The 24,352-nt window shown below is 43.2% G+C and overlaps 2 protein-coding genes across 5 annotated transcripts; one reads left to right on the top strand and one right to left on the bottom strand.

The window, feature by feature from the left end:
• Nucleotides 1-213: 213 nt before the first annotated feature.
• On the bottom strand, nt 214-7,547 carry slc13a5b (solute carrier family 13 member 5b). The gene is made up of 12 exons (XM_069161389.1): nt 7,409-7,547; nt 6,386-6,514; nt 6,153-6,289; nt 5,692-5,912; nt 5,373-5,553; nt 5,156-5,278; nt 4,807-5,019; nt 4,606-4,712; nt 4,366-4,487; nt 3,462-3,623; nt 2,244-2,381; nt 214-1,695 (listed from the first exon to the last, which is right to left on the bottom strand). The coding sequence occupies exons 1-12, from the start codon at nt 7,505-7,507 to the stop codon at nt 1,570-1,572; spliced, it is 1,758 nt and encodes a 585-aa protein (XP_069017490.1). The 5' UTR covers nt 7,508-7,547; the 3' UTR covers nt 214-1,569.
• Nucleotides 7,548-11,495: 3,948 nt separating this feature from the next.
• wdr81 (WD repeat domain 81) lies at nt 11,496-24,339 on the top strand. 4 transcript variants are annotated; one of them, XM_069161381.1, is made up of 12 exons: nt 11,496-12,216; nt 12,439-12,952; nt 13,225-16,787; nt 16,871-16,978; nt 17,092-17,291; nt 17,474-17,655; nt 17,925-18,090; nt 18,475-18,640; nt 18,756-19,568; nt 19,678-19,823; nt 19,991-20,173; nt 22,502-24,339. In XM_069161381.1, the coding sequence occupies exons 2-12, from the start codon at nt 12,591-12,593 to the stop codon at nt 22,826-22,828; spliced, it is 6,216 nt and encodes a 2,071-aa protein (XP_069017482.1). In that variant the 5' UTR covers nt 11,496-12,216; nt 12,439-12,590; the 3' UTR covers nt 22,829-24,339. The 4 variants fall into 4 exon arrangements, with proteins under 4 accessions (XP_069017482.1, XP_069017483.1, XP_069017481.1 ...); XM_069161382.1 differs by having other exon boundaries at nt 11,496-11,728; XM_069161380.1 differs by having other exon boundaries at nt 11,496-12,952.
• The last annotated feature ends 13 nt before the right edge of the window (nt 24,340-24,352 follow it).

Below are 24,352 nucleotides of genomic sequence, written 5' to 3' on the forward strand. Positions count from 1 at the left end.
TAAAACCTAGTTCAAGGTTAGTGGTGGCAACTGTCAGAATCTGTAGGAATAAAAAACATTGTGTTCATCACTTGAGCAACCTATTAAATCCTGCCTATTCATTATGTAGCACTGTGTATGGACAATGAATGAAGTTAGTTCCTGTTTTGGTATTTAGGTTATTATACTACTGTTATGTGAAGGGAGTTCAATAAGAAAGAAACATTAAAAGTCTCTGTATTCAAACATGTTTTTATTTTTATGTCATTGCACAAAAAATATGTACAGTCATTGTTAAGTATCACGTTATTGCAATTCGTACAGAATTTATTATGGCAGTGAGACATTTCACAATGTCAGCACAGACAGTATTGACTGGAATATTGAAATATTGTGTGAACAGTCCAGCAAATCAGTATGTTTGTGCAAGGCGCAGACACATTTCTTGGCTTCACTGTGATGATGCATTTCAGAGTCCAACTAAGGCTGGAAGTATAATATGCCTTCATATGTCAGCCACTATGGGGGTCAGTTTGGATGCAAAGTGGCAAAAGTACATGTTTACTTATATTCATGTCTCCATCAAATTATCTATAAATTCCAAAGTGGCAAACCAAACGGTCAGCCGTTGTCACTTTAAATCTCCCCTATTTAGAAATATGTGATTGCAAAATATTCAGTCTCTGGCAGCAGTGGTGGAAAACATATTTAGATTTAGTTTTTACTTAAGTTTAAGCATCAAAATCACAATGTAAAATTCAATATTTTACTTGAAAATACAGATATTAATCAGGATTAAAAGTACTCCTTAGGCATCTGGATTTCCATTGTCAGTGTTCTATTATATGCAATGTTATTGAATTATTATTATTATTGCTACGGTATTAACGTGGAAGTGAAGTGTTGCATCTGGTCCAAGTGGGGCAAAATCCTTACAACATCATGAGTATTAATATTTTACAAAAGCATGACATTTATTTGCAAAAGCTACTAGTAACGACAGTTGTCAGACAAATGTAGTAAAAAGGACAATATGTTCCTCTGAAAGGCGATGAGGTAAAGCAGAAGTGGCACAACAAATAAATCCTGATGTAAAGTACAAGTGACTCAAAAGTTTAGTTGATTTCCATTCTTATATTATACTGTACGGCTTATCACTACTAGCATGTGGCTACATGTGACTATGCCAAATGTCACTGATGAATTTAACCATATTAACAGCAATTAATTAGATTTTCTTTGATACAACAGTTATTTTGAGTGGTGTCGCAAGAAGGAGTCTGACAGTCTCTCTGTGTTTGAGGATATACCTTTAAAGTGTAACTTCATTATGATGCAACATAAATAAAAATAATAATATTTTGTTCAACCACTCTTCTTACCAATCATATTCATCACCACTTTCTTTCACAAGCAAGACTCAGGTGTCTGTGGAAACAGGCCCTGTGAGGCTTGTGTCCTTACAGCAGTCGGACACGTGCAGTTCACTGTGTGGTCCCGTGCTGTCGCTCTGACCGGAGGCCTTCGTCTGGCACCTGTGGAGAGGGAGGGCAGGGTGTGCACGGATCATCTCCTGTCTCGGAGCCCGGCTCACACGCCGGTGATGTTGGCCCACGCAGGGAAAGAGTCCAGGTTAAACATGGCTTTGCCCCAGCTGTTGATGGCCAGTGTGATGCAAAGGATGCCAATAATGTTCATGACTATTCCGGTCCTGGCCTGGTGGAGCGGACGAGAGTGCAATAGAAAGGTGCCATCAGACACATATTTAACATAGCAAACCGAGATTAAAATGTGTCTTTGTGCATTGACATTGTTTGAATGTGCTTTAAAAACATATAAAGATTGTGAGGACAAAGGGTCAATGAGACCCAGAACTGAAGTCCCTGCTGAGTTCTAAGACCAGTCAGAAGCTGAGCTCACACAAACTCCCATTCATACAGTCTGTTTTTAGGTAGCTTGCAAATAAACTTTACAACAGCTGGTTCACTGGCTGCTGGGAGTAAATCATCATCGGCTGTGAAACTCTCGTGGTCAAATTTCAAATGTTAAGGCAAAAACTTGCTTCACTTTCTATCTGAACACAACTTAAGAATGTATTTAATCTTCTCATCAAAATAATAACAAGAATATACATATGCATTTCCCCAAAATCCCAAACTATTAAGTCACAACTTCAAGTGACAATGAATACAAATTCCACAACAGCACTTCATGTTCAATGTGCAATTTACGCAATAAGCCCAACAAATCACTGCCATACTCACCATGTCAGCAACTTTAAGGTATCCGTAGGAGAAGACTATGGCATTTGGAGGGGTAGCAACAGGCAGCATGAAGGCAAACGAGGCGCTCAGAGTACAAGGCACCATGACGTAGAGTGGATTTATTCCAATGGATTGAGACTGCAATAATCACACAGAGCATTTCAACAGTCTGGGGCAAGGAGATGAACACAGTCGTGATCACAAAATCTTCTACTCCTTAATCTGGTTATTTTTCTGCGACCGTAATCATTGACTCATAACTCAGTCAAACGTGTACAATTCTGTGCGGAGCGAAAACTCTCATTAGGTGGGTGTAATTAAGATGTAATTCCTGCTAGGTTGGTGCTGAGTCATGATATCTTGAATAGAAAAGGACTACATATGTCGCGATAATGGCAGACTACTCAGATTCAGAAAACATCACTCTGTGGAATTTGCTTTTGAATTACACAGCCCGCAGCACAGAAGCTTACAAGTGCACAGTAATTTCCGTTTCTCAAAATAAACAGAGTGAAAAGACTTAAACTTTATAGTTAGTCTTTTTTAAAGTGTCAGCCGTATATCAGGTCACCACGATGACAGTGTTTTGTCTTGTCACAAGGGCTTTGTTTGAATCAAAAGCTAAAGATACACTTGACAGGAAGACACACAAAGTAACATGCCACAAGCCATGACTGCCACGAAGTGTCATCTCCAAACTTTAGCTACATGTGTCAAATCAAATGATGTTTTTTTCTTTTCTGTCTATTTTCACACAAGAGTTGGACAGCCTTTTGCATCCACTTAGTTTTGCTTCAGTAAATACCAATCTGAATACCCCTACTTGGCACTGTCTCTCACAACCCATCTTTGGCAGTCTCTCTAGAGCTCAACCAGCGGGCACAGTGATGCTATTCTTCAGCAGCCGCGGGGAGGGCAGAGTTACACGGCAATGGGCTGAATTGGTGTGTTTGGCAGGTTATTAATGGGAGGAGGGGCCCACAGTAGGGGACCTAACATATTCAGCCTGAATGACCAACTAGTTGGGTAACCAAACATGGGAAAATAGGCCGGCTCTCGCTGGGAGTAGTTTCAATGCTGGACTCCAATTGGGGAAATCAGTTAAAAAGAAAGTTCACCCATCTGAACTTCTGCTGCCAAATAACACTGCCTGTGTCCGGCAGTGTGAGATCCTGACTCTGCTTTTATTTCTAACACTATGTGTCTGAGAGCTCTTACCATTGAGGCTAGGACAGGTAGGAAGAGCGTCGCAGTGGCCACGTTACTGGTGCACTCTGTGAAGGTGGCAATCAGGAGGCATAAGATGATAGCAATTGCCCAGGGAGGGATGTGTTGCAGTGGAGTCATCTGATCTCCTATCCACTTTGAAAGTCCTGATTCCTAAAGAGATAACAAAAAGTAGCGTGGCGTAATGTAACGTAAAGTTTGTGCACAATTTGAGGTATCCCTTAAAGTGTAACTCAGTAGTATTGGAGGAATGAAAATGCAAAATAGATGAACAAAATATAATCTGCAATTACTGGCCCCACCAATAGTTAAAGTCTTGGATTTCTATGCTGTTCTTTTCTCTCTCTGCCCTCTCCTCAAACCCAACCGGTCGAGACAGATGACCGCCCACCTCTGAGCCTGGTTCTGTCAGAAGTTTCTTCCTGTTAAATGGGAGTTTTTCCTTCCCTCTGTCAGAGGTTTTTCTCCCTTAAAGGCTAGTTTTTTCCTCCTAGCTGTTTACATGGGAAGTGTTGAATTGTTGGGTTCTTATATATAATATATATGTCAAGTTCTGTTGGAAGGACTTTACTGTGTTAAGTGCCGTGAAATAACATGTGTTGTGATTTGGCTCTGTATAAATAAAACTGAATTGAAAACATTTTGGGAACATTTGAACTGGCAGCATCAGGAAATGTTCGGTTTGCCTACAGTTCTCATATGGCATGAGGAGAATAGACAAAAAACGACAAGGTATAATTAAAAGCATAGCTGCTGGATTAGACTGTATTACAAAACAATGAGACTGTAGAGACGTTGAATGGCTATTACTAATGGCTACTCCTCCACAGACATTATTCTTACCAGACTGAGAGTGAGCACATAAAGCCGCATTACGACTATCTTTGTCACTTACTTCACTGCCCTTAGCCAGAGCAAAACCTCCTCCAAGAAGCAGCACAATGCCCCACGGTAACTTCTTTTGGGTGACTTTCCAGGTGAGGAGAGGTGGCGTCGGGCCAGCATTTTCATGGGGTGCTGCAGATCCAGTAAATTAAACATCAGAGTTAATTCACTGCTCAGTTCTACTCCTCTCATTTCTTTTAGATATCAGTGAAGGACCCATAATCTTTATTCTTTCAGAATGATGGCTCACCTGTGTCAAAGCTCTGAGTCCTCCATGAACAGAAACGAGGAGGTTTAGAGGGCAGAACAAAGAGGAGGATGGCTATGAAGATGGCCACCGAGGCGTCCGTCACATACCTGACAGGCGGAGTGATGAGATAAATGAAGTTATAAGAAAGTTTTAGATTGGCATTTAGTGTAGAGTTAGAAACAGACCAATGTGCATACGAACTCTGCTTTGGAGTTGAAGATATGTGTCGCCCAGCCGTCGACAAATCCCGGATCCCTCGAGAACCACAGAACAACCAGCAAAATGAAGAGGCCCAGCACACTTATCTCTCCAAAAGACATTGGCCCCAGCAGACGATGCTGCTCTCGGATCACATTATAGGCGGCAATGTCCTTCTCTGTCTTCACGGCCCCGCAGCCCCACGTCTTCTTGAAGCTGGAGCGATCACATGAGAGCAGAAATCTTTGTGTCACCTCTAAACTCAATCACACTGTTGATGCAGTAAAAAGTGTCTTGATGTTGATTCAAGTCTCTGTCACTATAATTAGGCTTTAGCCATCACCAAACTCACTTGAAGCCCATGAAGACAAACTGCAGCCAAAGCCAGGCCAGCGTGAGCATGAGGATCATGTTTGGGAAGGCGAAGCCGAACCAGGAGGCGAAGTTAATCACATCGCCGTTTTCAGGAAAGAGTCTAGTGAAAACAACAACGCAGAGTGAAATATAATAACAAAGAAGACTGCAAATAATGGAATGGTACTACTGTGAATTGAAAGGAAAACACTCACTGGTTCATCTGGCCCATGAGCACCAGATTGGGACCAGTTCCTGTCAGCGTGGCGGTGCCCCCGATGCTGGCAGCGTAACAAACACACAGGGTCATCCCTTTACACATCTTGCGCCTTTCTGCTGCCTCCTTATGCCTGGCAGCCTCCCCTGTGGCGTCTAAGAAAGTCACCACCACCAGGCCTTGAAACAAAGAGCGGGTAATGAAAAGGGCGACGAGCAACATAAGTAGAAACGACTACGATGCTGTCAACTTTCTTAAAAAGCCTTTTTCTTCACCAAACAGACAAAACGTCGCACTTGAAGCTGATGAGGGCTCACCTTGTCTATCACTCTGTTTCTCCGTCTGTGGAGCAGGTTTGCTGTCGGCCTCTGAGGTCTGGACCTGCTCGTCTGAGCTGAGGATCGGCGGCATCTCTCCCTCGTTGTTGTTGAGCTGTTCCAGCACTGCTTGGACAATCGGCACCATCATAGCAGTAGTAGCCGTGTTACTGATCCACATGGACAAGAACGCTGTCACGCCCATGAAACCTAACATCAAACTGTAGGAAAGATTAAAAAAAAACAACCTCATGACTGTTATTGGACTTGGGTTGGAAGAGGCGTTTTACAACAATCACGAACAATGAGACAAAAACAGTTGCATGATGGCAATGAAAGCCTTGAATATATTTCCTTATCTCCAGTATATCTGTTTTTGATGTCACATCTGATTAAATATGGTTAGGAAATGCATTGTCGGTCTTAAAGATGGTGACTGGACGTGTTTAATTGCCACTCACAGTGCCGGACGCACGCCAACAAAGAGCAGCACCCTCAAGGCGATGCGCTTGTGCAGATTCCAGTGCTCCACGGCCACAGCAACCATCAGTCCTCCCACAAACAGCAAGTTAGTGTCCTTCAGGTACTGCATACACACCTGGCACAGCAGCGTCACGCAGGGTGAGAGATGTGCAGACGGAAACTCCTTCTTTCTAAACAGAGTCTACACACTGTGCTGATTATTTTTACTCACATCTTTGGACTGCATGATGCCAAACAAAGGGAAAAGAAGTGCTGGGAGCAAAGCTGTTATAGCCAGAGGTAGGACCTCTGTGCACCAGTACACTGCCATCAGCATGATCACATAGGCACATTCTGCCTCCTGCATTATACAAAAACATATAAAACATACAGAATGCACAAACACGCAACATAAAGACCATACTATTACTTTAGGTCAAGAGCCCTCCATAAAAAACATTGCATCATTTTTAATGGGATGTTATGATGGTTCAAAGGGTGAAGATAAGTATGGTCTCTTACCACCTTATCCATTTGCCAATACAACACTTCCGAGCTCTAGAAACACCTGTTGGACTTTTATTATGACATTAAGTTGTTCTGTTTTACTGCTTGACTTTTCATAAACTTTGTTTTCCAGTTTAAAAATAAGCTTCTCGGTTGGATGCAGACTGAGACTTCTGTTCATATTTGATGTGCATCTACTGTGTGTTCTCGTCCATGCCTGCTTTGCATTACAGTCTTATGCCTATCATAACATGCTTTGCAGCCTGCGTGCGTATGTCTGTGTGAGGTAACAATGTGCACAGATTCCCCTGGACCCCGAGTTCCCACGCTGGACGTGACCTTTAATGTTAACAGCAACGAGTTAAAATAACAGGACTTCGCAGTGCGCCGGCCTCTGGCAACACTGGACAGTTCTCATGTATTTCGTTCCACTGTGCGCGGTGCACTTGTGAGCTGCATCAACAGGTGCAAGAGAGAACCGGAGCAAATTAGTCTTTAGTTTAGGGGGCATTTTTACGTAAGAAAAAAAAAAAAAAAAAAAATCCGAACATAGTTCATTAAAATGCTTAAGCTGCATGCACAATCTATGTTGCCCAGGTAATGTTTCCCTAATTGGAATAAATAGCAATAACTTCTGAGTGGAGTTGGCTATAATCCGCCAGAGAGTAACAACTGTTGGTCCAATTTTAGTTATTTTATTCTTAACGCTTCATCAAAGTTAATCGTTCCGTTCAGATCAGGTACATACCGATGTCCCGATCACTAAAGGCAGCGGGAGAAGAAGAACCGGTGTGCAGAAGAGGATCAGCTCATTCTTAACAGAGCGAAGATATTTGAAGAATGCCATCCTGATGGAAAACGGAGAAAAGGAGGCTTCGCACCATGGATCGCGCTTTTGAGGCGCAGAGGAAAGGAGGAGGGGGAGTCCCACGGCAAATAAAGGAGAGAGAGGCGAATCACAATGAGGACAGAAAGAGAGAGGGAGAGAGAGAGAGAGAGAGAGAGAGAGAGAGAGAAAGAGCTGCATGGGGTACAAACCAAAACAAAAGAACTAACTGACTAACAAAGAAAAAGGTTCTCCCACATGATCTGCGTTTTTTCGCATAATTATTTTCACCTGTCGTCGTAGAAGTTTAACACGAGGATTCTCCAGCGACCACCTCATACTGACAGGCGCTCAAAGGCTGCTTCAACCAAGATGGTTAATGCACTATACATTTTTCTTTCAGTAGAATTTATAAAAGGTTATATTTGTGGTGTTAAAATGATACATTCCTTTTGAATTTAGGCTATTTTTGTTTATTTATTTTGTCCAAATGAGTCAAATTCAAATGGATTCAATATCATGTAGGTCTGTGGTGGAGAGCTCTCCATTAGAAAATAATGGTCCAACTGTTGACCTCCAGTCAGGGGACCCCAAGTCTGTGAGCCTGTAGGAAGACAGGTTTGTGCAAAATGTCAGACTCACAACCACAGATAAAGCCTTAGCGTTGATGTCTGTGAGAATTTGGCAACGAGTTAATGAAGGATGTGGATGAGAAGAAAAGAAGTTGTCTTATGATGACAAAGCACTTCACCTCGTAATTTACTTCTTATTGTCAGTGTCTGGACAATAAAGACCTGTGGCCTTCACAACAGTTTTACTAACTGACAGACAGACAGTAAAACCTGCAGGTAATGATGCCATCATAACATTTATTGTTAGCCCTCTGAATTTAAAACAATGCACTTGTGAAAAATGGGTTTGGAAATTGCACATAATATACAACTTTTTGTTTGAAAAAATAGTTTTACTTGACTTGAATAAATGTCATTGTTTCATTGTTGTAAAGGATATCAAAGCTATATTCTCAGCCTGCACACGGCCCTGGTGAGTTTATAACATGACTATCACATGATGTTACATAATAACTGAAATTTAAATGTTTTGCATGGTATGCCTCATTGTGTCCAATTCTTTTTTATGTACTGTAAGTTCAAGATATTTGCAGCGAACGCAATAAACCAAAACCAACACTATGTCTTGGAACATAAAACACGTTCCGCCTGGCACATCTATAAAACTCAGAGCAGGACTCTTAGAGGAACATGATCTGCTGAGCCAAGGAATGTCATGTTCTCTGGCTGTATAGTCTCTGTAAAAGTGCTGACAGTAATTATACTGCATTGGTTGTATGCTACGATGAGAGAAGCTTCTAATTTGTGCCCCTGTAATTGAGTCTTTAACCCAGTGTGGTCATAAATATAGACTCATTTTTGTTTTACCAATTTCAAAGACATGTTAAATTTCTTATAATCTGGAGAAGCAATTTGTTAAAGTTTGGACAATAATATTCTTAATTTTTTGCCTTATCAAATGTGCCTGCTACTTTTAATGTCTTCCTAAAAGGACAGGCTTATCTTTGACTCAAGATACCCTGCAAAAATATGCTTACATACAGTCTTTACAGATATGTTTCTACTTAAATGCTGTTTGAAATGTACTTTGTACAAAAGATTTACAAAACAAGAGTTAATTTCTCACTGAGAGGCATAGATATTGTTTGATGTTAAATAAATTACACAAGTTTGCAACCTTTACAGTAGAACCTACCTTAATTCTCAAATTATACTCATTCATAATCATCTCAGGAAAAATTATTGAATGCAATTTTTAAATAGATATGAATAATTTATGTATAAATAAGATTGCATGTTTGGTAGTCTAGTCTGATTAACAGATCATAGATACAAATTTCATTCAGTCTCCAATGAAGTAATCACTGCAAATAACTTGATTTACTATAAAAAAAAAAAAAAATTAAAAAAAAAAAAATAAAAAAAAAAAAAATTAAAATTAAAAAAAATTAAAAAAAAAAAAAAAACACTCAGTAGTAATGTCAAAGGGGGAGAAAGTAGATTTCAGTGTTGTACATACAAATGTAAATATAATATTTAGATGCCAGCTATCGGTTGTTACCACATGACAAAGGTCCTGATGCAGAGATCTCTTTGGGGCAATTAAGTGGAAGTTGGAGGCTCAAAAATGATAAAAAAAATAAAATAAATCAGATCAACTGCAAGTTGTCAGCACAAGAGTGCTGCAGGGTTGGTTTGTGAAATTGAAGACATAATGCCACCTTGTGGAGATATGTCTTACAGCAGCCCAGTCAGGTATAAACAGAAAGCCTTTCTTTATATTAAACATAGCAGACACTATGAAGAACTGTCAAATTAGGAAGTAGTCTATCATGTTAAGGTTCACATTAGTGAGATATAGTACATATTTTTAATGAACGATTCAAGCTCTTTATTTGCCACATGAACTCCACGGGATTGACGACGAAATATAAAAGTTCCAAACATCAGGAGACTGCAAAAAAACAAGTGTTCGTGTTCACTTTAAAAAAAAAAGGTGTTTTCATATTAAAAAAAAAGGCCCTTTGAAATAATAATAATAATAATAATAATAAAAAAAAAAGAAGATTAAAACAATGTACCCGGTGTGCCAAGGCGGTTGCTCTCACCTCCCCTTACCACTAAAACTGTGTTAAATTAAAATGAGTATTTAAATGAGATAAAAATTTAAATTACCCAGAGATGTCTCTCGTTATCTATGTAGGTAGGTAGGTATTTACTTTATTAATCCCCGAGGGGAAATTTTTTCGCTACAGCAGCATACAGAATCAATACGATAATAATAGAAATAATAGAATAAAAATAATAGAATAGAATATAATATAATAATAGAACAGCAATAAAATAGCAGTAAATAGCAGTAAAAAAATATAAATATAAAATATAAAATGCACAGTATATTGTTGGACTTGGGCTCCTGCTAGTACAAAGCCAATATGTGTCAGCCCCCAGTCCTGCGTGTTCTTTAATGAGGCAATAGGAGAAGATGTCAGGCTTCAAGATATTTATTTAACAGCAACAGAATAATAAGATTACAGAGCTCTGGGTCCAGACTATGTTTCCCTGACCGCAACAGAGTATGTGTCAGTTCACGAAGTCTGATCTCCTGACTCTCCCTCACCCAGTCTTCTTATAGTCCGGACACCAAAAAGTCATGTGTATTGATGTATCCTTTGTTGGTTGGTGGAGGTGGTGGTTGTCTTCCTTCACACCCTGGAGTCCTCCAGACAGCCGTCTGTTCCTGTTTATGCCTCCAAGAACAACAGTATGTGACCCCACAGGTTGCAGACCCCCTCCTGTGACCTTTTGGTTTGGCACAGTACTTTCACTCTCATTCACACATTCACAACCACACCCTGTTGTCTACACCTTCATTCACACCCTGTCGTCTACACCTTCATTCACACCCTGTCGTCTACACCTTCATTCACACCCTGTCGTCTACACCTTCATTCACACCCTGTCGTCTACACCTTCATTCACACCCTGTTGTCTACACCTTCATTCACAAACACAGCCTTTCGTCTACCCCTTAGTATTAATAGTTGATAATACGACCTATATATAAGTAATATGATATGGCATATATATATATATATGTTGTATTATTGTAAACATAACCTAGCACAGAATCGCACAATATACAGTACATTATATATCTATATATCTATATATTATATACAACAATATATATCTACTGTGGCTGCCATTACATGCACAATTTCTTTATTAAGTCACCACAAAAATAATGTCTTGCTTGTTCACGCGTTCACAATCACATGTTCTTTACAGGTCGCGGTGTCCGGTGGACGGTGTCCGGTGTCCGGCCCGGTGTCCGGTGTCCGGCCCCGGTCCAACAACAGCTCGCGCAGCCGCAGGAAACAGCAGCACACAAATCACGTGAGACGCGGCTGGTGTTGTGTCACGTGAGACGTCGCTTCTGAAAACATGGCTCCAACTGGCTCGGAAAACAAAACACGACAGGCTTGACGGGCCGTCGTCTGGTCTGCTGACGCCGATCAGTCAACACCGGAACACGGAGCTCCTTCGTGTCCGTTCCGCAGTTTTATGTTCCAGTTTTATCAAAAGTTTAATGTGGTTCAAACTCGGCATTGCGCGAGACCGAGGTGCACCGTTAGCTTCGGCGCTAACTTAGCTCGTCAACCGCTAGGTAAGGTGCACATGAAACTGTAAAGCGTCGTGGCTACTGTTCTGTAATTACAGCGCAGCTACATTTAATGAATACACTGACATTATTTAGTACGTTTAGCATCTGACGACACGATGTCGTTTTTTTGTTTGCACGAGTTAGGTGTCGTGACATTAGCCCTCTTCGTTACGCTAACCGTTAGCTGGCGTTAAGTTCCGACGTTACTTCCCCAGCGGTCGTCTTTAAGCGTATTACAGCTTTCAGCTCGGTCGTAACTTTTAAATGTCTGAGATTTCCACTTCCTAAACACGTCTACATATTTTTGTTTGCGGTGCACGTAGCCTCGGTTTAAATGGGGGTAAAGGGGGGGGGGGCATCTCTCGTCAGCCAGCCAACAAACTCGAAACTCACTTAAAATACTCGGGAGCAGTGATTAAAGTTTAAATGACTCAAATTAGATCTCGAGGCTTCGCGGGAAACTTTCCACCGGGATAAAAGTACATGTGTTGGTGAGTAGAGGCAAGTACAGTCATGTGAGCTTGAGCTCCAACTTCAGGGGGACTTGGGAGAAGGATAAGTCGCCGAGTTCATTCACCAACATCACACCGCTCTTCTCACACGTCTCCCCCCTTTTCTAAAACATTCAACTGCTTATTACACCTTTGCACGGCATTGTCGCTATTAAAGGAATTTGCTTTCTATTCTTTTTTTTTTTTTACTTGTTTCCTCAGAGGGACAGGTGGCAGAGGAGATCAAGCCCCTCGCCCTTGATTACGCTCATTTCTTTCTCCGTGGACGTCTGAAAAATGATCCCCGGCGGGAGATAGCGAGGTGAAAGCAGCCGAGGAGAGCGCAACGCCGAACACGCTTTGAAAGACTCGCCATGGATTGGCTGGTGCAGGCGGTCGAGAAGGACTTGGGAGTTGACCGCCGGCAGCAAGGCCGGGGGCCCCGTCCTGGAGAGCTCGTGGCCCTTGTTCCCGTACGCTGGGTGACGGGCCTGAGGGAGAAGAAGGTCATGCGCTGTGCCCGCTTTGACAGCGTGAGCGAGGCAGAAATTTGCACGTACCTTCAGTCGTCCCAGGCAAAGTTGCCCCCCGGCTGGACCCGAGTGTGCATTCAAGGTCTGAGGAAAAGCAAGCTGACCTACAGGTTGTCCAGAAACCCATGCCATCAACAAATGGAACTCCTGTCACAGGAATCCTACGTCAAAACCATGCAGTGTGTGTCGCAGCATAATGTCAGGTACTGTTAATGCTTTATGTTTTACTGTAAAATGTGGCTGTGCTTATTTAGCTCTGGGAAAGATTCGAAAGTTATACAGGGAGCCTTAACTCTTTTGCCTTGTCAGACAAATGAGACGTGCGGTTTGCAATTAGTTTGAAGTTGAACTATATGAGGATTATATATGAGATTTTGAAATAAATAGATTGAGAATAATCAGAGCAATCATTGAGTCGAACATGTGTGACAGAGTAATACATCAGCTTTCTGTCTTTTTTCCCCCCATTTTTCAGGAATCTGTGGCATGAAGCTTATTACAAACTTGTGCAGCCATATGCAGGATCCAGTGAGCACGTGCGTGTTGCGGCTGTAGATGAGGTGCGTCACGCGCTACAGAAGCTCTTCAATTCCACATTTATCTCCCCTGACAGAGTATCACCATCCCTATCTCCAGCCAGAGAGAAGGAGAGAGAAAACTACTTGCCATCTAGTTCATCTTGCTTCTCCAAGCCCCAGTCAGACCATCTGTGTCCTAATGTTCTGCCTGCAGAATGTCTGCTGGAGACGGCAGAAATGCTCTACGTGATTCTACCTTACACTCAGTATTCGCTTCATGATATTGTGTCCTTCAGCCCAGCCAAGCTCGCCAACAGCCATGCCAAAGTGTTGTTCATTCTCTACCAGTTGCTAATAGCACTGCAGGCATGTCATGCAGCAGGACTGTCTTGTGGAGAGCTGTCTCTTGAGGACGTAGCAGTAGATGAGCAGCTCTGCAGCCGTCTCAAGCTCAACCTCGCCCATTATGAGCAACTGGGGACGGAAGGGAATGCAGAAAGAGATGTTGGGGGCAGACAAGAGCCAAAAAGTGTATTGCCCAAGGAGATTACATGTGCGAGCCAAGAGAACAAGAGACTTTGCAAAGACTGCTTTGATGAGCTGAAGATGCTGGTTCTGGATTGGGTCCATGGACGAGTCAGTAACTTCCACTACTTGATGGAATTGAACAGGTTAGCGGGACGGCGACAAGGAGACCCTAATTATCACCCGGTGCTGCCGTGGGTGGTGGATTTCACTGTGCCATTTGGAAAATTCCGGGACCTCAGAAGGTCAAAGTTCAGGCTCAATAAGGGGGATAAGCAGCTGGACTTTACCTACGAGATGACCAAAGAGGCTTTGGCAGCTGCAGCGGGTAATGGGGTTGGTGGAGGAGGTGTAGGTGGAGACCTCAGCGGCGGTGCTGGCGGTGCTGGACAGTCCGACCACCTCCATGTACCTCATCACATATCTGACGTTCTCTCAGACATTACCTACTATGTCTACAAAGCCCGGCAGACACCTAAGTCAGTGTTGTGCAGCCATGTTAGGTCCCAGTGGGAGCCCAATGAATACCCAGCTAGTATGGAGCGCATGCAGAGCTGGACCCCCGATGAGTGCATTCCAGAGTTCTACACGGATCCCTCCATTTTCCGCTCAATCCACCCCGACATGCCAGACCTGGACGTGCCTTCCTGGTGCAAGTCTTGCGAAGAGTTTATTGAGGTCCATCGGCGCCTTCTGGAGAGCAGAGAAGTGTCCCAGCATTTGCATCACTGGGTAGACCTCACATTTGGCTATAAGCTGTCAGGTAAAGAAGCTGTCAAGGCCAAGAATGTGTGCCTGCACCTCGTGGACAACCACACCAATCTGACTACCTATGGTGTAGTTCAGCTCTTCGACCAGCCCCACCCGCCCCGCTTATCTCCTTTCCAGTACGCCCCGGCGGAACCTCCTCTCCTCGGCCTTGCTTCTCTTAATGTGCCTTCTCTACACATCCCTCCCGTAGACAGTATGGCTGACACTGTGGATGGAATGGTGCCAGAGTCCACAGGATGCGAGTCCAGTGGCTGGACCTTTGTAGACAAAGATGAAGAGCTTGAACAAGGTACAGAGGCTCTGGACTCGTTGGCGTCCGCCGGCCCATCCAGTTCTGCATCTTGCGCTGTGCCACTGCCAAGCGTCAGTACAGTGGGAGGAAAGATAGGAGGAGAGCACACGGCACTGGTTGTGTCTCAGTCTCCGAGCTCATTCTCTACTGATTTCACAGGTAGCATGGGTCCGGGTTTACGAAATGCCATGTTGCAAAGAGGAACGTCAATGAACAAAAAACACGGAGAAGGAAATGTGACTAATGCAGAAGAAATCAAGCTCAATCTCCCTGAAGGCTTCAACCCATTGCAGCCTTTGGAAGAGTTGGAGAAGCTGAACAATTTCCTAGTGAAAAGTCTTCATGCTGAAGTGTGGCATCATGCAGGGTCCAGTGACTGTATGGGAGAGGGCCTGGTAGTTGAATCTCCACCCTCTCTTACACAACTCTACCAAAGAGACATGCAGGCCCTCGGTGTTCTCATCGCTGAGATATTCTATTCTGCTAAACTGAAGGGACTGAAACCAGGCTCTTCTCTCAGACAGCGTTTTAATGCTATTATGAAGCTATGCTCTGCAAACCTACGTGATGTGCCACTGTCTTTGCACCATGCTCTTGAGACACTGTTGCTAATAGAGAAGCACTGTGGAGTAGCAAACAGAGAACTACCAGATTGCCCAAAGCCACTCCTTTTCAAATATGACCCCATCTGTGATGGTCTCCCCCCTCCAAACCCCTACCAGTTATTGAACTCTATCATCACACCCTTTCCTTTCCCTTCCTATTTTGCATCACTTCATCATTTCATCTTTTCCTACCACATCAAGATTGGAACAATGTGTAGTCTTCAAGGAAGAGATGTTGTCTTTCAACTGTGGCAACAGCTTGAAGCGCTGTTGCGGATCAACATCACAGCGGAGGGCCTTGAGATTCTCTTGCCCTTCATTCTCGGCCTCATGCTTGAGGAGTCCACTGCTGTCTACTCAGCTTGGTACCTTTTTGAACCCATTTCCAGAGTACTGGGTCCCAGGAATGCAAACAAGTACTTACTGAAGCCACTGATCAGCGTTTATGAAAACCCTCATTGCCTCCGAGGACGTTTCTATCTCTACACTGACTGTTTCATTCTGCAACTGATCGTCAGGCTCGGTCTGCAGGCTTTCCTGTCCAACTTACTCCCCCACGTGCTGCAGGTCATCACTGGCTTTGAAAGCTGCATCCCAGGCTCTGGAGGAGAAGCTTGTAAAGGGCTGAGGACTGGCATGTGTAATCTGGGAGAGGAGGAGGAAGAGGACTTTCAGTGCGGTGAGGTGCGGCCACCGTCTGGGTCTGTTGGTGGCAATATGGGAGGTAGCAGTGGGGCCAGCGGAGGAGTGGGGGTGGTGGGAGACACTGGGCTGGTTGACTATTCCTCTGGCATCAGTCTTAATGACCAAGTGTTTCTTTCAGAGTCAGAGGACTTTCAGAATGGGTTCTATGTCAACAGTGGAGCCGGGGTGGCTGCTGGGAAACAGCAGAGCCAGAACTCTGCAGCCAAGGATCAAGACCAGGAGTCTCTAAGTGTGGGGAAACTAAGTGACAAAAGCAGCACAAGCTCTCTGTCTCTGGGTGATGACTCAATGCGGGATCGAGCCAGTCTGAAATCGGCTGACAGTAGCCAGGACCTGAAACAGGCCAGTGAGGGAGAGGAGGGAGGAGAGTTGGAGGAAGAAGAGGTGACTGAGACTAATGATGGTAAAGAAGGGGCAGATGACCCAGCTGCCCTCAACCTGGAGCTCACGCTCCCCAGCTGTACAAAAGGTTCAGGAGAAACAGTCGCCACTCTCGAGGGTGAGTTCGTAAATGGAATAACAGTGGAGGAGACTGATAAAGGGATTATGGGAGGACAGGAGGAGGAAAATGACCATGATCCATCAGAAGACTCTGAGGAGAAAGAGCACAAGATCCTTCTCGGTGAGTGAATGATGGGCGCTTATGTAAAACATTTATTTATTACCTGATAATGGCTAATGTTTTGATTATGCTTCCACACACAGATACAGTCTGCAAAACAGTTCGATGGCTAGCAGCAAAACTCGGACCAACGGTTGCGTCTAGATACGTTGCCAGAAATTTGCTGCGATTGCTCACAAATTGTTACATTGGTGCGTAAATTAAGAAAAGCTTAATTGTCTCTTTTGTTATTGACAAAACCACGCTCCGTATTTCCCTCTTGTGCTTTCTCCAACGCTTCCTTATCATGTTTTTCTGTCTGCAGGACTTGAAAACCACCAGTTTGTGGCCCGGGTGTCTGACGAGAGCAGTCTGGACGCAGTGGGATTGGGCAGTGTGTATGAAAAAAAACCTGTAGTTGGTGACCACACAGCAGAGCCTGTATTGGACTGTCTCATCTACATAGCTCAACTCTACGGAGAGCCGGTGCTCACCTATCAGTACCTGCCTTATATTGGTTATCTGGTAAGACTGGGAAAATACACCTAGAGAAATCACACACGCAGAAATCTCCCCATTTGCAATATGCAGCTAGTTTTCTTTTTTCATGGGGTAATTAGTTTGTTCCAAAGGACTTTTAAGGTGATTGTTTTTTCAGAAATATTACCAAAATGTGTTTTAACTTTACTAATGTGCATGTTTTCCAGGTGTCTCCACCCTCTTCACAGCGTCTTAACACACGTAAGGAAGCAAGTCTGCTGGGAGCTGTTGCTCTTACGCAGAAGATCATCGTGTTTCTCTCTGACACCACTCTCATGGACATGCTGATGAAGATCAATCAGGATGTGCTTCTGCCACTATTGGACCTGCTCACTACCCCTCGTATGGGGTAAATAACACACAAACTTATACACATGTACACAGATATATGTGGAGGCACCATGCATGACAGTCCCTGAGGTTCATTTACATTTAATCACAGCGTGCTATACAGCAAAATCCTTGTGAAATATCGCACATTGTTTTGCTTTTTTTGTTTGTCTGTAACATGTTGAACTGTTATACTTTGAAGTTCAATGTCAGTGTCATGTTTGTATTGATATAGAGTCTAGTCCTTGATTCTCCGCTTGGTTCTACCCACTCCGCTGCACTGTGTAGGTTCCCCAGCGGGGTGCAAACACGCACTGCCATCTGTCTCAAGACTCTCAGCCTGATTGCGCTCATCTGTTTGCGGATCGGCAGAGAGATGGTGCAGCAGCATATGGCCGACACTCTGTGCCGGTTCTTTGCTGTTTTCTCTCTGCTGCGCTTTCTGCAGCCTCAGGTATGCATGCACACACTCACACGCACACGTTACCCTCACTTTAACAATCCCAACTAAATGCCTTACCCTAAGCTAGACCTAATTGCTTCTTGTAAACTAAAATGAAGGCCTCTTATTTGAACCATCGAAGCACACAGTCTGAAGTACATGGCACAAGTGCATTCACGGCGTGTCTGAATCCATTTTTACACGTTTAACTGCAGATAATATGAGCACAACATAAAGCACATGGTTCACCTTAGTGTCCTGATTAATCTTAGGTGTGTTTTGAGCATAACCTGAAATAAAGAAGGAGGAGTACATACATGTGTTTTGCATCAGGTCGTTTTATAGAATTGAATGGAAATGAAAATACACAAATCTGTTGTATTTCTTCCACTCTAGTTGGACACCGCCCCTCGCAGAGTTGTGGGAGAAGGGACAGTGGTGGATTTATGTACACCTGAAGAGTCGAATGTGACATATGAGGTGGGGGTCTTGGAGGAGTTGCAGACTGTGTTTAACAGTGAGATGGCCCATGCCTCCTACATCCCTTTCTACTGCCTCATAGGTAGGAAATGTCTCATCTAATGTCATAGAAAATACCCTCTTTAGCGAAGTTAAATGTGTTTTTTTTTACCCCCCCCCCCCAGTGGCGTGAGTTAATGTTCTTGTGGTTTCTGTAGGTGACACAGCAATTCGGAAACTAGTTCCCAATCATGAGCTGGTCTGGCAGTTGGCCCAGTCCTTCCATCAGAGTGTGAGTCAGGGGAGTCCAGAGAAGAACCTCACCGCAACATCCAGGTTAGAGCCGCTTCCATCCTCTGGTATCGGAAGACGTGTGGATTGTAGCCCATTCCCTGCACCTTCAAGCTCCACCCTGTCGGGAGACTCCCTCCCCGAGTCAGGCACTTTTGGGAGCCACCTTGTAGGAAACCGTATCCAAGTGTCCCGGGACACTGACTATGGTAGCAGTCCCAACCTTGGCTTGGGCAACTCCTGGGGACGCTCCAGCCATCCCACCCCCGTCATCACCACTGCCTCCACCTTCACCACTCCATCTACTGGCGCAACTACTTTCTCCTCCTCCTGGGTGACGGGCCCCACCCCAGAGGACAGCGCCCTGAAACAAGAGCTCCCTCGAAGTAGCCGCTCGCTGCAGGGCAACTGGCTGGCCTACTGGCAGTACGAGATCGGGATCAATCAGCAGGATCCACACTTCCACTTCCACCAGATCAGACTGCAGAGTTTCCTGGGCCACTCGGGCACCACAAAGTGTTTAGCACCACTGGCAGGAGAGGATTACTTCCTTTCAGGTAGTAAAGACAAGACTGTGAAGCTTTGGCCCCTGTATAACCATGGTGATGGTACGCAGGAAGTGGAGCCCAGGTTGACATATAACGACCATCGAAAGTCAGTCTTCTATGTTGGACAGCTAGAATCTTCACAGGAGGTGGTCAGCTGTGACGGTACTGTGCACCTGTGGGACCAGTATACAGGTGCAGGAGATCAAGTACACTGCAGTCATGATTATAACACTGCAGTTGAAATTTGTAAGTTTGCTTACGTAGTTTTTTTATGTAACTACATTTTGTTTATTGTCCTTAGGCAAGCACATCCGCACATATGAAGCCGTGGATGGGAAGAATCCGATTACAGCTGTCACCACTATGCCAGCCCCACAATGCAGTGTTGTGTTTGGGAGTGCAGATTCTGTCCTGCGCTTCATTGATCCTCGCAAACCAGGATTGCAGGTAGAAATTTTGGCTTAGCAAGCACATTCTGTCGAGACGCGGGCCACACACCACCCACCAATTATTAATCATTACTGTGATTTTGAAAATGGTAGCCCTTTTCACACTCTCCACTGTTATTAGTTATTTCACACCTGACAGTGATAAATGTTCCCCTGCGTCCCCAGCATGAATTTCGTCTGGCCTACAACAACGTGAGCGCCGGACTCATCCGCTACCTGGCAGTGAGCCCTTCAGGGCGCACCGTGGCTGCAGGTTTCTCCTCTGGCTTCATTGTTCTGCTCGATGCACGCACTGGACTCGTACTGAAGGGCTGGCCAGCTCATGAAGGAGATATCGTCCAAATGAAGGTATGCTTATTGTGTGTGTGTGTTTGTTTGTGTCGTTTCCTTTCCTTTCTGATTAACACTTTCAGTGTGTAGTCAGTGGAGTTGAATAAATGGGATCAACTTTTTGACGACTGGAAGATAAATTACCTGTAAAGCAGATTCCTTCAAGGTTTTGGCTGTTGACGACAGTCGTGACACAGGTACGTTTCTTTTGTATCGTTTGCCTTTATTCAGTAGACAGCAGAGAAGAGACAAGAAACAGGGGTGAGAGAGGAGGGATGACATGCAACAAAAGGTCCAGAGAGTGTTGCTATTACCTGAACAAATCAGTGTTCCAGCAGTGTACACTTGAAGCGCATTTCTTACAGTGTTTATTTGAAATAGTAATTTCCAAAATTTGGTAACAAAAAAAAAGGTCATTTTAATTTGAACAGTGACAAAGTGGGATTAATCAATATTTTTACATAAACTAATGTTTTTAGAAGAGTATGACAAACTTTTGGTAATTTTTGCTGTTGGATTCAGTTTTTAGAGAAAGAGTAAAACAAACTTTTGTGTTTTGAAATTAAAAATATGAATTAAGAATGAATAAGGTTTGTGGCATTAGAAATGTTGAAGTTAGGCAGCTGACACTTTTTGGATTTTCTCTAAATGCACCAACAAGGAGTTTAAAAACCCTTTCTACTACATTAACATATCATGATGATGTAAATGTTTTGCATTTGACATTAATGAGTCTGTCAATCAGTTAAAAAGAAAAACATTGACTTCCACATCAAATTTATATTGAAATGCAATAACATGAAAAATTCCAACTCCATTGTTCACACATCTCAACAAGTATCCAGCCAGTATATATGTGAATCTCTAAATTGGTACGTGGAACTTTGCTTTTATTCATTTTTTTTCCCGAAACCATGTTCACATGCTGGTCACACACCAACTTAAACCCTTGTTACACCAAATGCTTGGAGTCAGCCTGTGTTTCCCAACACCGGGCCGACGTGTGGGACTGAAGTTGTTTACAGAAGACGTGGGCTACATACATTGGCAGTTGCTCTATGCTGCGGTCAAACGTTGTATTCTGACATTTAGACTTGTTGGAACACACTAGGGACGGTGCTCGAGCTCATGCTGTGATTTCTGAAGTAACTGAGGGTTGGATGATTGGCAGTCATTAAATACAACAGGCCTACAGCCATTTAATTGTGAGAAAACGAATCATTTTGCTTGTTATATTATTGTATATTTGGTTAATTTCACAGTAACACGTAAAAACAGTTCAAAATCTTAACTGTGTTTTGAGCAACAAGATAGGAGGCTAATGGGAGGAGAAAATGTAACGTCTTTTATTGCTAATTTGTAAGTTTTAATGGTGTGTACAAAATCACACTCAGGCTTTTTGTTAAACAGTGGAAACTTTTGGAAAATCCCAGCACACACAGCGAACATTCGCCGGTTAATCAATCGTCACTTGTGTTGACCCTTTCTTTCTAAGCGACCCACATTATACTGCATACATCACATCACATAACATGACATGTCTCACCTCTTTTTGAGTTATCCACATGGGTTATGGGATCTTTTTTGTTGTTGTTGATGTTGTTGTTAATTACAGGCGTTCGACTTGTAAATTAATGGGTGTAGTATTAACTTAGTTGTAACTTGGTGTCATGTATAATGAGCTATTGTATGACACTGAAGAATTGCCATAAAATGGTTGTATGGGTGTGTTACGGTACACCTAGACCACATCATCTACTCAAGCCAGAAGGTGTGTCTGTACTTTGTAGTCGTCATGTGATAAATATTAAAGACAATCGGCTGAGTTGCTTTTATTTTGACATTCCCTGAGGCAGTGAAGCAAAAGTAGTGAGTGGGACGGAGATGGTGAAAGTTGTACCCAGCAGATCTGCTGTCAACAGAGCGCAAACTTTATTTAACCCCAAATTAGGTCAAGGATTGTATCTCTAGTTTTAAAGGCACAAGTTCAGGCAAATATGGACACAGGTTACTCATTAGAAAGACAACTGTGGTTCTCATCGGCAGATTTGCATCACTTGCACACAAAAAACCTGCAAAATAATGATACATTTTCTAATAAATAAAGATTAAATAGACTTACTCTCAAAAGTTTATGGAGACAGTAACACACTCAAATTGTATTCTTATATCTAAAGCTATGTGCTTCAGAGAGGCAGTCGGTGACTGTGAACAATGAGTAAGAAACTGAGATAAACAAATATGGCCGTAGGCTGGTAGCTGATTCATCTTTTTGAATGTGTGTGGCTTGGGCAGTGTTTCCTGGGATATGACGTCTGCACTTTGCTTCCTGTTTATTTATTTCAGGCAGCAGAAGGAAACCTGGTCATCAGCTCCTCCACTGACCACACGCTGACTGTGTGGAAAGATCTTGAACACAAGCCTCTTCGCCAGTACAAGTCCCATTCCGATCCCGTCCACGCCTTCGACCTTTACGGTTTAGAGATCGTAACCGGAACGGTGGCTAACAAGATCGGGGTGTACTCCATGGCCGATATCTCCCTGAGCCCCGTTAGCAGCACAAAGCTGAGCTCGGAGAATTTCCGCGGCACTCTGACCAGCCTGGCCGTGCTGCCCACTAAGAGGCTGCTGCTGCTGGGCTCTGAGAACGGAGCCATTCGCTTATTAGCTTAAATCAATAGCTCCCAGCTTCACTAAACACTCTTTCCACTGACCTTTAAAGTGTCTCATTCGTGAAGACACCTGGTGTCTGAGCTGTCTCTGTCCCTTCTGTGGTGGAGGGCGGTTGTACTGGTGAGGCGGGATGTCAATTCCTTTAAATTATTTTGAATGCGGCAGCACGAAGAGGCATCGAAGCTTCACTAAATCCTGCCAATCCAGCTGCTGGCCCCGAGTTTGATGGACAGGAAATGTGTGCCACGCTTATTGACCTCTATCATGTACATTGCAGATAAATCCCATGATTTTTTTTTTTTTTTAAAGCTTATGGATGTATAGTATATAATGGGAAGTTGTCCTCTTGACAAGGTCGTTTATTCTTTTGACGAGGTCAATTTTTCTGTTCAAAAGAATGAACCGGACGATATGCTCAGGAAGGTCTTATGTAGTGTTTACACTTTTCCAAATAGATGCATAACAAAACCAAAAATACACTGACCTCACCTTCCCTTTTCCTTAATGATAGAATACATGCATAATATCCAAATGCACTGATTAAACTATGCAGTATTTGTAGAAGAAAATGTTTGTTTCTGTTCGCGTTCCTCCGTGTTTCATGCGTTATTTCACAGTAGTTTGTGGATTCATCACGAACAGTAGACGCACACTCGCTGTTGTGACGACACTTAAGTTGTTGTCGCATACAAAAGTTAGCTGCCGATGCACAGCCTTTAATCTTCTGCACAAGTATGGCCTGAATCGTACCATTTAGATTCTCACTCAGATTTTAGAGACTGAATGTTTTTATTCACTAATAAATGACTTGAAGTTGCTTTGGGATTTTCTAAACCATGTTTAGGTTGATTTAGCATTCAGAACCTGTAGCAGCATTATACCGGGTGTGAATCTTTGACTGCGTGTGCCAGTTGTTGACGCTCACCACGTTCTAATTTCTGACTCCAAACGCTAACAGAGGAACAGTCAATGCCAAGATAAACTGGGTTTTTTTTGTATTTTAACCTTTATATGTAACTGCATATGAATATGCTGAGAAAATGCCAACAGACGTTATAAATCAATTAAAGAAACTGTGGTTCTTGGTGTGTAATGCAAACCAATATACAGTCGATATTTTTGTTCTTTAAACTCTTTCAATTCTTTCCACTGAACATGTTGATTCCTAAAAGTTTTCAGAGCTCAGTAGCATCAAACAATCAAAGCTCTGCTCTCTGCATGATTTCAGGGCCGTCCTGTTGTGAAACAATTTGCCTACTTTTCTAACTATTTGCCGAAAGATCAAAATGCTCTGATAATTGTTCTACACTTTTTTGAAAATGTGCGTTTTTAGTAAAACCTGGAGTGAAAGCTCAGTCATCAAAATGACCAACTTTGTTTTAAGGAGAAAAATGTGTAGTTGCACATTGATAATTGGTGACTATTGATACTCCATGTCTTTGAACATTTTAAGAAAAGTCAATGCAAATGCTTATTTATTAACTGGATTAATAAAAATTGCTTCCATGTTTTTTGTGTGTTCCA

This window comes from Embiotoca jacksoni, unplaced genomic scaffold, assembly GCF_022577435.1.
Source record: "Embiotoca jacksoni isolate LCO1_2020_lvr unplaced genomic scaffold, fEmbJac1.0.p SCAF_28, whole genome shotgun sequence".
Classification (NCBI taxonomy): Eukaryota; Metazoa; Chordata; class Actinopteri; family Embiotocidae; genus Embiotoca; species Embiotoca jacksoni.